Genomic DNA, 13,828 nt, shown 5'->3' on the forward strand with positions numbered 1-13,828 from the left:
CAGCTGTAAGCGTCTTGGCAAGCAATGTAATAATTACAAGTGTTTTATATGATTGCTGTCATGGATGCAGACAGTCTTTTAATCTTTTGGCAACACCTTTTATTGAGCCAACAAATGTTCATACAGACAGCTCAAATCCGATTTATTTGCATATCTGATACGAGTCGAATATGATCTTTTCAGATCATATTTAAAGGTCCCATATTCTACACTTTCCAGTGTTGTATTTTATGTCTTGAGGTCCATTAAAAGCTGTTTTTTTGTGGTGTCATGTACCAAAAACACTCTCAATCCATTTTTACACGTTTATTTTCCAGCATTTCTCTGAGCCTTACCAAGAACAAGCTGTTTCTGTTGCTGTGCCTTTAAGGCTAATTAATATTAATGACCCTCTGTTCTGATTGGCTAACCGTTACAAGAGTGAAACGTGAGACACCACAGCCCGGCAGCTACAGGTAGGGAAAACTCTCCAGTAAATAAGACAATGGCAACAGCTCAACTGCTTTGAAAAAAACACTTTGTTAGCCTATTATTTCTTACAAAAATGATAATGAGCATATCTTTATGATGCCACAAAATTACGGAAGTCCAAATAGCTCGTTTAGAGGCTCAGTTTTCTAATATGGATTGTGTGGATTTAGTTGCCAACCGTGCATTTTGATACTTTCACAATGTTTAGATAGCACATCCAACTCCTTTATAATCAAAGAGGCAATGGAAATCCCTTTTTCCACAATATGGGACCTTTAAACCACATATAGGTGGTTTGAAATGTGATTCAAATCACATCTCTGAAAACGCAACTCAGTCATCAACTTAGATCAGATTTCAAGAGGGTTTTTTTCCGTCACTCCCTCCCAGCAGGTGAATACAAATGAAGAGCACAAATGAAGAGATATATACCACCCTCCTGTGATGTTGACGCTGTCTTGTACAACAAATGTGTTCTGCACCACGACTGGAAAATGCCATCATAATAAGCAACAAACAAGCAAAACTTCCATGTTACTAGCTTGTTGCTAGCAGTCAGAGCTGTTAGAGAGAAAACACAGCTGTAGTCAACGCGTGCATGCCTGCTTTGTTACTATGACAACCACTTTCCTAATGACAGCAAATGATTATACTGTCAAAACGCACAAATCTGATCTGGTCATTTTTAAATTACAATGTGTACAAAACAGTGAAAGGGTTTGGAGTAACAATATGTCACATGTCATTAGTTTACAGTCTTGCAAATCTAGCCAGATAGTAGCTTAAACTTGTATTATTGAAAGACACTGCAAATTACATTGTTATATTTATACATTACCATCTAAACACACCATGAAAATTACTCAGAAAGAGTAGAAAGTGCAGAAAGACATGATGTATATAAAGCTTGCACTTACAAAAAATGGCAGTACTGTGAAGTGCGATCTCACTGATCTATAGGCCAGTATATACTGCCCAATTAGTCCATCAGAGCCATCTGTGGGACTGTAGGATTTACTACCACATGTTCAAGCACATGAGAGATAAGCGAATCAAACACGGCCAACAGCTGGCCACTGAAGCTTACAACCACAGTCAACTCAGACATGCACAGTTCAACACTGACTTCAACAAAATGTTACAGTCACTTATGGAAAAACCAAGCTCTAAATGCTTGCTAATACCGCTATCAAGTAGGGCTGGGCGATAATTCAATATTATCGTCTATCGTCTTTTAGTGGAATCATATCGTGACGATATGAAGATATTTTTATATCGTGACACACATTTCTGCTGTCTAAATTTATGGGAATTTTTACTTAAAAATTCTCATAAAATGAGGTATGGTAGGAATATTATTTGAATATTTCTGTTTTGTTTGACATCACACCTAACATTACCATTTGGTTTAATGAGATGAACATTAATTTGATTATTTAACATGATTTTGCATACATGAACCATATGGTGATATCTATATTGATATCGAGAAAAATCCTTATGATTATCATGATATTGATTTCAACCATATCGCCCAGCCCTACTATCAAGCATAAAAATGGTGATGCTGTGAGAGACCTTCATATGGGAACATGTTGAATGGGATTTGGAGAGTTTAGCAGCTTCAGTGCTTTACCATTCAGTAAAGCCTTGACTGTTAACATTGCTAGTCATTTGCAGGAGGTCAGTGGTGAGGCTCATATGAGTCATAATGTTTTTATGTTCCTCTGCGAAATAACCGTCTCAAGACACACACAGAAAGTTGATGTGGATACTGTGTGTTCAGACAAGTGGACAGATAATGCCTGATTTGGCATGAAGGATGACATGACAAAATGGCTCTCCCCTTGTCAAACTTATGTTGTATACATACACAACTGCACAAGAACCTGCATAAGGCTGAAAGACTGGTTAGACTGGTCATTTTGACATGAGCTGACACTGAAACAACTTGCATAATGAGCTATTCCCCTGTCATTTTTTGTTTCCGTGTCTAGATGTGCCTGTGTCCGTGTTTATGGTGAATGTGTGTGTATATCTGTGTGTGTGTGTGCGTGTGTATGTGCGCGTGTGTGTGTGTGTGTGTGTGTGTGTGTATACAGTATGTGTCTGTATGTACGTCTGTGCGTGTGTGTGTCTCATTTGTCCCTTGCTTCCCACATAAAACATGTAATATCAGCATTTCAAGGACACACAAAGGAATAATGTCTTGCCCTGCCACTCCTGTTTGCCATAGGAGTTGTGCACATCTCACCACATGCATGTTTACATTATGGCCAGATCTGCTCTGACAACCAGTGCAGCTGAATAAACAACAATGCAATCCTCACATGCTCGACAGCATTAAGACCAGAGTGGTACAGAATTTAATGGACATATTACTATAAATGAAACTATTAATGACAGTTGAGTACAGTGATGGTGTGTGTGTGTGTGTGTGCGTGTAGTATCTGAAACACTATGCCAGTAGTGGTGCAGCAGATGGAGTATGATAGCACACAGTGTGAAATCTTCTGGGTTCCTACATCAGTTTGCTTGAAAGGGGAAGCGTGAATGTGATATCTTGAGGCAACACTGTGTGTACAAATGGGTATTTGTAACCAGACTTGGATCAAATCATTTTTGCATATATTTATAGTTTGTTTTAGCCTACTCAGGTGTTGGATGGCTGGGGTTTGCCACAAAGGACCATACAATGAGTGCCAGAAAGTTCAAACTATAGCCTAGGTTCTGATGCAATATACTACAACTGTCTGGTTGAATGTTGAAAGCAAATTTTACTTAAAAACTCTCATAAAATGAGGTATGGTAGGAATATTATTTGAATATTTCTGTTTTGTTTGACATCACACCTAACATTACCATTCGGTTCAATGAGATGAACATTAATTTGATTATTTAACGTGATTTTGCATACATGAACCATATCGTGATATATATTGATAGAGAAAAATTCTTATGATTATCATGATATTGATTTTAACCATATCGCCCAGCCCTATTGCAAAGGCTATTTGACCCAGTTCTGTCATCAGTACCCACACTAAAGTAAAAGTGAAAGCAGAAATCTGATATCTTAACTGAAAAGAGGAGCTTAAGGAAACAAGGGCAAGATCCACGGAGGACCACCACCCCTTTTCTCACAACTGAGTCAGAGAAGAGTAATTTCAGGGACCTAATGGAAAGGAGCACGGAGGGCATCCTCCAGTCCTCTTAGTTGCCTGTGTCTCTCGCGTGAACTTCATACATGGACATAAAAATCTTATCTCAGAAGGGCTATAACTATACAACGCCCAGGTTCATTGGCTTTTTGATTTGTTCCTCATTCCTCTGCTGTTTGTAGCTGTGTGCGTCTGTCTGTGTGAGCACATACATATCTCAGGCCACTCATGCAGCAGGAATGCTAACACTAATATCCCTTGACAGAGGACGGCCCGCCCAGACCTGACCTTTTAATGCTAAATCCGCTACAATCCTCCATGAAGAACAACAGGATGCAAAGGGCCTAGTCTGGAATATCTGGACTAATCCACCACAAGTGGATCAAACCTTGCAGCTACTGATCAAACTGAAATGGCCATGGGTGCCATCATGGTCTCGACTATGGGCCAACATCGGAACAGATTGACATTTGTGTGGCAGCTACACAACCGAAGTATGACTCAATTCAGCTGGTATGCTTGAGACTCTGAGGGTTTATGTAGGGCTAAAGGCAAAGTGGCCAGTTATGCTGCAGGTCATCACGAAAAGCCCTGCTCGCCTCTGGGCTGCCATTACCAGGTTCAAAAATAGTAGCAATTCTCACAAATCCAAATATACTTCAGAGAAAAACTTCAAATGTGAATTTTGTAGTAACTGAACTTAAATGAACTTTCTAACCACTTTCGAGTCAAATCAAATGGGAAAAGAACCTCTACCTCACAACATTACATTAAATGCTGGGTGATAAATGATTGAGGTCAACCTTGTGTGATTGGTATGCAGCCTATTTTTGTGGCCCTGTAGGACAGGAGCCTCTATTCACCAGCTGCACATTAAATCTCTATCAGGTCATAAAGGCGTGCGTGCAAAGATTCCTCAAGTGCCACATGACCCGTCTTCATTTTCTGCTGTACATCACAAAGAGGCCATATTTAAAATTGTGATAAATTACTACTGTGTCTCCAACATTGTTGCCTCCACAGCAGCCATACCTCCTGCTTGTCATGTGACAACACTGATGTAGTGTCTGTTGCCCTCCCTTTTGTTCTTTCATGTGCTAGCCTATATTCAGGGCAAAGCGAGCCCAGGTGGGAGGCAGGGCCATGAAGAGGTGCAGAGTGACAGTGTGCAAAATGCACATAGTCCCACAAGCACTTCTAGGCCCTCTGAGACAACTTGCATTGAATTGAGACCTGATGATGGAACAAGACAGAGCTGTGACCCCACTGTTTTCAAAGCAGCCTCCTGTTGTAATGAGTTTAAAGAATTGGCTAGGTGCCTTGGAATCTATACATTCTAAATGATGCATGGAATATAACGTGCGGTGCATCACTCAAACGCACCAAAATTATCCACCGAATCAAGCAAATATGTAATGCGCAGCAACGCCCCTGTGACCTGTGTTTCAGTCTGTGTCACAAGATGATAAGAAAATATTCAAAAATAAGTGCCCTAGCCCTTTTTAGGTGCTCAGGTGGAGGGATGGGGTGGGGGGTATGTGTGATTGAAGTGAGTGAAGCTCCATTAACTTTAAAAACTCCGGATGTTAACACTGTGTTATGGTAGCACAGTGAGAATCGCGAAACAAAATATCTAATAAAATAAAACATATATATATATATATATATTTTTGATCAACTAGCCACTGTGTGTGGTAGATTCCTAAATTCTCCCAGCCACTCACCACTTTAAAATCAATGTTAAAGGTTAAATATGATAATGGAACAGCAAACTGCTTCCCCTTTATCTAAACTATTTTAATTTACTGACTCACCATCAGTTCATAGAGTTAAAACTTCCTATCACATCCAACAAATAGCCAGCCATGAATGGAACACCTCCTTACCTGACTCGATTGCTGCAGAATTTGGTGAACTGCGGCTGATTGAGGAATATCAGTCGGGCATCTTCTTGATCAGCTAAGGACGTCTTTTCTGAAGTGTCCTCTGTCTTTTCATACCCTGCAAAATGGGAGAAAAGAACAGATACTCTAAGGAATAAAGCCTTCCTTGGACACAAACAAAAGCAAAAGCAAAATTGATTTATGTATAAGTGTTTGTCTTATTGATAGATGACTTAGTCCTCAAAAGGTATTTATTGAGTCTTTGGAGTCTGTAACATTGTAAAAAGGCACACAAGTTAGTACAGTAGTGAACATTGTTGTTTTACAGCTACTGTCTACACTCTGAGTCAAAACTATAGAGACCATGGTGTGCCCTGGAGGGTCAGCAGGCTTAGGTGTGTATTATGCAATCGCAATGTCATGGGTTCAAGCACTGCTCATGACATTTGCTGTCAATCATCCCCTCTTTTTCCTCCCATGTTTCCTGTTGCCTTTCACTACGCACCATCAAATAAGACAGAAATGCCAAGGAAAGTGAAAAAACACTGTGAAGGCCATAAAGATGAAAGCAAGCAGCTCTCGCAAAGTCAAAAACATGCATGGAGGAGAATATTTTGCTGAGGTAAAGAAGAAAACCTAAAAAAAATATGACAGGGTGTCTAGACAGGACTCGATTTCCAAGAAGGCTCTTGTGAGGAGGAAGGCAAAATCAAGGGCAGATCTCTCACTGTCTTCTGCAGGGTCATCCATCACACCTACAGCTCAGGTGGCATGCTGGCGTGTCTGTGTGTGTGTGTGTGTGTGTGTGTGTGTGTGTGTGTGTGTGTGTGTGTGTGTGTGTGTGTGTGTGTGTGTGCTTGCATTCCTAAGAGCTATCACAGAGAGAGTGAATTGTGTATAAGAGGTGCACTTACACAGAGATATCGGCCTGGGAGGCCATCTCAACAAGTACAACAGTAAAGTTGTGCATGAACGTATGGGGGCAGTAAATAAAGTGGCAACAGGTTGCACAGCTATGTTACAGTGTTACAGTTAAATTACTATTACAAAATAATTCCTAGCCTAAATCACATTCATCTCTGTAGAAAGTCAACAGTTGTGTCACTTATTCCTAAAGCTGTCAGTAGATCCTAAAGCTGTCAGTAGATGTGCATGTAGTCTGCTTATTCAAAGCACACATTGAATAACACACATTTTCCTGTAAGAGCTTTCTGTGGTTATTGTCTTTGCTGGGAATGCCATTTGATTAGAGCTGGGGATTTCCTATGAAGACTTTCTGACTTCCTGCTGGCAAGAGTGGATAAAGCTTATCTGTGCGGATCAGCTCCACAGTATGGTGTCAGATGGCTACAGCACAGTGAGTGCACCGCAGATCTGGATCAAACACTGCAAATAATTATTAGTATTTTTTTTTTTATCAGGTTGAAGTACCAGATGTGTGGAGCCAATGCAATGAACTCTAGGAAAGTATTAAAACATTAAATTAGTATACTTTTCTGTGATGGACAACTTATATGACACCATCTAAATTATCTTTAAGTGTTATACCCCACCCCTCTGGTGCCCCATTTGCCCAGTTCTTGGGACTTTTAACGGTTGGTTTCTCTCCTACCGAATTATAAGACCCCCAACATCAGTATGGGACAACTATTATTTTTATTTTTCAAGGTAATTGATATTCAGCTGTAATGAAACTGTAATATGTTACCAGTGATCCAAACAAGGAATGTAATTATATAGGGTTAAATACAACTGTGCCACCCCCTATATAAGCATCATGTGTTGACATGATCAACAAGTCTCTCACCTAATGTGGGCATTGTGCCCAGCTCTTGGCTCGGCTTATCTCGGCCATCAAAAGGCCAGAGCTAGCTACTGAATTCCTTGGGGATGAATCCTGGCATTAACATTAGAAAATGAAGTGGTGGACCTCTGAGAAATAGACCTATAGATAGGACGCTTAATGCGATGAGCATAAAATGTCAGAGCCACTAAGCCTCGTTGATAAAAGTAGAATACAAACCTAATAAAGAGAATGGCTTACGGAAGTCTCAATCATTCCGCCTTGCTCTGGCCTCTACATCAAACAAATATTTAATTGGCAAGTGTTGGCCAGCATTCAGTACTGAGACAGTTCTACTTGGCCTGATGACACTCTTCCTCTCTCTATCTCTGTGAGAGTGAGATACTGCTCTGCTCCCACCAAGTTCAACAAAGTGGGATGGAGCTTTGTTGACCAAATCGACAGGAATCAAATGAGGCTGTATGTGGGTGGGAGAGATGCTTATGTATCTGACACTGTTTTTTTTTATTTGGTCTAACATCACACTCAAATGTTATTGATTCGTGACCAGGGAGACAGCTTCTGTTTTTTTTGTTGAGCGCTCCTATTAGTTTGGACTACTCCAAGATGACTAACAAGCCTAGCTTGTTAACACCAACACAAATCTATGGGGCCTAGCCAGCAAAGCTTGATTACCAACAATGATAAAATCCAATTCAGAGGATCAAAAGTCATTCATTCATTTTTCATTCTCCTCTAGGCTGTTATTCATAAGTCCATGAGCTGTATCCTTATGCTAACTGAAATCAACTTAGAGTCTCCAATCCATCTGACTAGCATGGTTTTGGAAACAATCCAATAAAAATGAAAAATGGTGCAAAATGTTGAGTCTAGAAAGAAGCCCTTGCTCTATTAATTCTGAAGGACAGACATCAAAACCTGACATTTACCGCTGATGTTTCAGATGGCTAATTCTGCCATCGAACTCCATTATAGCTGCACTGGAAATATTTTGATGTGATGTTGCATAGAACATACACATTTCACATACACATACACAGTTCATGGATGGCTAACAACAACTACTGGGTTCTCTCTGGAGAGTTGTAGTTAGCACAACTCTCTTGTTTTCATTTTGAAAACTAGTCAAAAAATTGTGCTTAAGACATGTACAAACAGAAAAGGAAAATAAGGCCCACATTGTAATATTTCAGTATGTATCTTGGCTCTAAATGTTCAGGAAGTAAGTTTGCCAGTTTGTAATTATTGATATTGAGAGCTGAAAAAATACTCTGAAATGCCAGTGGCTGAAAAACAAGTGAAGCACCGTTTGAAGCTGACAAGGACACACCCACAAATGCAGGTTGGATAGCGACCATCTTGTATGTAAGATGAGAAACGGTAACCTTTAAGGCCTGCGGATCACATTTCCCTATCCTGATGTTTTAATTGATATGTCTAGCTTAGCCCTCTCAGCACAGCAAAGCGCGCACTACTGTGAAACTGTGTGAAGTCAACAGTATTGCCAGCCTCTCAGGTTGCTGCGTGCATGTGTTCCAATAGGTGCTGGATGGTCTTCCCATGGGTATCAGGGGTTTGGGGTAGGGGTAACTTGGGGTGGCAAAGCATCCACGGCTACAGATGAAACCCTGGTGCTTAAAATGGACTGGAAGGAAGTACGATTTTGAGGGAGGGAGGGAGGGAGGGGGACATGGGTAGGGAAGTTAGCTGCTTTCAACATCAACAACAACAAACCGCAGTGTCATGAGGCGTAACTGGAGTCCTCACCGGATATGCCCCAGTTGCAATCTGCGCCCCCGTCCCCCTGCCTCTTTCCTCCTTGTCTGTGTCAACTCCAGAGGAAATAGACTGGAAGGCTGACACAGTTTTCAAAGTCAGTCTTCCTGCCCCCCCCCCCGCCTCTCTTATTCTCACCTTCCTCTCTGTACTTTCACACTCTGACTCATGTTACGTAAACCCCATATCTTTAATTACATATCTTGTCGTTTTAGTGATCCACTTGGGCTCGTATGGAGGATTAGTGGGGAGTGACTGCTTAACATTCTTCTTTCACACCATCATCCTCTGATTCTCTCTCTCTTTAGCATGTGCTCTGGGGCTAAAAATAACCGGCCCCCCTGTAGTCCTTTGGTCACTGGGGGCAACATGGGTTGGCTATCCCAGCTCTGTTATGCAACAGCCCACCCAGATGACAGAGCAGCATAGGTGGCTTATTGGATTAGCGTAGAGGCAAGAGGGTCCATGGATCCAGGCAGCAACCGGAGCTTAGGGTGGTGCCTACTGCTTAAGTAGAGAAACTTGCTACCATGATGCCTGTGATTATCCCACGTGGTGTTTGCGGTAAGGGATTTGTAGCCCGATATAGACACACGGTGTCCACAGTATGATGCAGTCAACTGGTAATCTAATATAACATTCCTTTAAAGTAACACAATTGTGGGTTTTGTGTACAGTGTGAAACAGGATCATCTTGGAAGCCAGTGACAGATGTAAGAGATGTGATCGTTTGCCCAGAATTGGCGGCAATCTGTTAAAAAATATATATATATATATATATATAAAGCCTAGACAGCTGTGGTTACACTCACAATTTCAATGTGTTTTTAATCATTCAAACATAACAGGACACACAGAGCAAAACAGAATTTTGCTCACATTGGTATGGGATCTTCAATACCAGATTTAGAAGTGGTGAGATTAGCCTTGTGATTGGATTTCAGTCTGGACACAATCCAGCCTCAATGTGTGTATGAGCAATCAATGTAAAGAGAAAGAGAGGACAAGCGGGAATGAAGAAACATATTTAAATAAATGTGATCCCGGTAGAAGCATAACTTTCAGGCCAAGTGTGGACAGACAGCAATCTCATAAAGTCCAAGCTTTAAGATCAGATCTCAAAAATCAATTGTAGAATAGGTAATTTTGCCAAAGTGATGCAGGGAGCCAAGAGCTTAGTGGAGAGACAAGTGGTTGGGACAGACTGACAGCATTGCCTAAAGGTGAGGGAAGCAAAATTTTGAAACAAAATCATTTTACTGCACTTTTGGCATCTTGTACCAACAACTTTATCATTTAAGTACAACATACATTTTAAATGAAATGAAATGTCTCAAAATTGCTGATATGCCAATATTATACAATTATTAATTTGAGAAACTAAAACTGTAATAGCGCTAGGCCCACATGATGCTCAATCCTACAGAATGATCTCTAAGATGTCAACAATAATGTCACCTGAGCCAGAGATGGAGACAAATCAGATCACATCTCCCTTTGGAGAATTTAATGGAGCTTGTCTGCAAACGGCAGTTCCATCACCAGGTGAGAAATGGATCTCAGCTTGGAACAAGGGAACAACCTAGTCATGACAGTAGTCAAAGACAGGTGTCCTGACATTCGCATGACACCCTTTGATAAATCTCAATAAACTAAGTGTAATCAAGGAATTAGAACCCACAATGACAACAGAAAACAAGGAGTTGGCATAGCTAGTGACTGCAGCATAAGCCCTGTGTAAAATAGCAGGCCAGAGGAGCTGGCTGAGCGGCTGTGATTGATGTTGTGTCTCTATGTTCTGAATGAGCCCACACAGCGGGAGCCTGTGCACCGGGGTAGGCCAGGTGCTGCATTGCACCAGTGACGGACCGGCTGGTACTGCTACTGCTTAACTTAGTCCTTCTGCTCTCTCCTTTTAGCAGGTTTGACATATGGTGAAGAAAATCAAGTTTTGTCCAAAGTTTCTGGTAAACTTAAACACAAAAAACATTATTGATTATTTAGGGCTTGCAATTGCAAATATACTTTATTTTAAGGTATAGCCTACTGGTATGGATCCAAACAAAAGTATGTGTTTATTACTGTAACGTTATCAATGATAATTTTGTTCTTTATTTTTTTCAAATGAATAGGCTACACAGTAGACTTTCAAACTGCAGCAGTATGATACAGAATTTGGGATAGTAAATGAACTTGAGTGTGTGATGAAATATTTCATTTGTGTGTATGCTGCATAAATACATGCAGTACATTTGGGATAAATTACCAATTTATTGATCAGTGACACCAAATTAGACTAGACTACTCGCGTGCAGTTGCGTGCATTTTCGTTCATTGGAATGCAGTTTTGTCAGAAGAAAGGAAGAAAGTGATAAAGAACACATACAAAAAAACAATAGGCTGCCTGACCTGTAGGCCTGGCCACCTAATGAGAGAATGAGCCATCCACCTACAGCTAAGCTTTTATCTAAAATTCTCTAACTCAACACATTCAACTTGATATTTCAGACTTTGAAATATAAAGCATAATGTTGAACAGTTATATAATTACGCCCCAAATCTCTCAGGAAAAGTATGAGAGAGAAAATAAAAATGGAAACCACTTTGAAGTTCATGTGTAGCCTAGCTGTGGCTTTTGCCAAATTAGAAGGACCACATTTACACACTAACAGTCAGTCAGTCTGAAGGGAGGTGGGGTGGGGGTGACCAACATCAAAATAGCCTTTCCCCAGCTTCCCCTGCAGAGGCATTTATGGGATCTCTCTCCCCCGTATCCAGTTAATTTCCTTAGTTTCTGCCACAGACATACTGTGTGGATAATGTACTCAGCCACTGACACAGATTTCTCAGTGGGAACTGCTCTTAGTATTCCCTGGTGGACATTGCATCGTCTCCGCACTAATTTCATTAACCGCAAGCGAGTCACGGCTCAACCACCCAGACATCAATAAAGAGAGCAAGAATGGGAAGCTTACTCATTCTCTCTGTTTTACTAGGTTTCATAACAACACTCTTCATCTATTGAACCATATTATAGTAACCATATTAGTCATGCTAGTTGGCAATATAAAGAAAATGTGAGGCAAAGCATGAGAAGAGGAGAGAAAAAAAAAAGAGTTGGTGACAGAGGGCCAAATAAAGCTCAGTGGACGTAGAGAGCAGAAGCACACGGCTCTGGAGGGGAAGCCTCCGGAGGAGGGATCAATGCCACCAAGTGTCGTAATGAGTTTGGACCCAGGCCAGATGTCAGGATTATTGCTTGTGTCAGCCAACAGACAGACGGGCGGAACAATGGTCACAAGGGGGCACGTATTTCGGAGGGGGAGCCCACTGGGGAAAAACTGGGCCCAGTATGGCTTGGCATTGGCCAAGGCATCTCTGTCGTTCCCGGTCTGTCTTTTTCTCGCTCTCTGAGTGTTCTAGGTTACACAAATACTCTGAAACCAACAGGCATGGGAAATCCTTTCTGTGACGCCTCTGTAGGAAAACTGTTTGAGGTGGAGAAAAAAACTATGTAAATCAGACTGGAAGACTTTTTATATTACTAGGTTGGCTCACCGATGCCAAGGAGCATTTCTGTAACCTTGTACAGTAAAAGAAAACATATTATGTTTTTTGAGCTGGCTTTGTCCCTCAATGACAGCTGAAGATCATGGTGACAACAACAACAAACTACTGAACTTATAACCCCAACTAGGTTTGTTGGCTTTCACACTTCATTTGAGGGATATAACATTATCAATATCATTCTCTGCAGGTTTATGGTATGCAGGGTGGTAACATATTAGCTCAGGTCAGGCAGAGTTGGTGGATTGCTGCATGACTGTCAACTCAATCAAGATTAAATGCATCAAATGGCAGCATGACAGGAACAATAGTGACTTGATACCTTGCACATATTACCTTACACAGCATGTCGTGACCGGGTTAACACTCAGGGTTAAACACTAAGAGTACATGAAAACAACTGCCCATACTGAGCTGACTGAGCCTTTAAAAATACATCTACACAATACCAAAATGTCACAGTAGAATGGGGCTGAAGTATAATGTCTCACGATTGTAACCGTAACAGCACTAATCCTTGTTTTTAAAGCTCAGAGGATCAACTCAGAAATCATTATTATAGCTGTGCTATTTCTAGTAACACCGGCCTATTCTGGCTATTTGTGCTTGAGTTCAAACCAAGCCATCATAAAAGATATGTGGCATGCTGCATTTTACAGCACGCTTTCAGTAAATAGCCACTATGGCTATGATTATACTGTACTGATTCAGACCAGGTGGCTCCATGACTAAGGCATAGGAATATAAGACTTTTTCAGAAAAGCCTATCACTCGATCCCCGGGGGTTTAACAGCCAGCTAGAGGCTAATCAAAATGATAGAAAGGCTTTCTGTTCTTCCAGAAATAGGCCCGGGCAGAGTCCAATCCAACTGTTGCGATATTGAACAAGCTCTAATGAAGCTGAGAGACTCATAGGCAGGTCAATAAAACTGTAGAGAAGGAGGCACGTGGTCTGGCTAGATCCAGGCTCCCACGCCATTCATTCAATAATACCAGGGTGGGGGAAACAGCTCGAGGCCACTGCCATTGATCTAACATGAACAAATGAGTGGCAGGCGCGCCACAGTCAGAGTCTCTATGAAGAGAAATTGCATCAAATACTTTACTGGAAACACAAAAATACAGAGAAATGACTAGTGGCTTGGCTCCACTTGAGAACGTGAAAG

General features: G+C 41.1%; 1 protein-coding gene across 4 annotated transcripts in view; it reads right to left on the reverse strand.

The window, feature by feature from the left end:
* atp8a1 (ATPase phospholipid transporting 8A1) overlaps positions 1-13,828 on the reverse strand; it is a 110,805-nt gene that overhangs the window by 87,480 nt on the left and 9,497 nt on the right. For all 4 annotated transcript variants that reach the window (XM_071531775.1, XM_071531773.1, XM_071531776.1 and 1 more), the window contains exon 2: positions 5,519-5,633. In XM_071531775.1, coding sequence (XP_071387876.1) covers positions 5,519-5,633 — 115 coding nt within the window. The remainder of the gene's footprint in view (positions 1-5,518; positions 5,634-13,828) is intronic.

The sequence above is a fragment of the Centroberyx affinis genome, unplaced genomic scaffold (genome assembly GCF_046629955.1).
Source record: "Centroberyx affinis isolate AG114_WGS23_722 - 3 ecotype Tasmania unplaced genomic scaffold, CSIRO-AGI_Caff_v1 ptg002132l_1, whole genome shotgun sequence".
Taxonomy (NCBI): Eukaryota; Metazoa; Chordata; class Actinopteri; order Beryciformes; family Berycidae; genus Centroberyx; species Centroberyx affinis.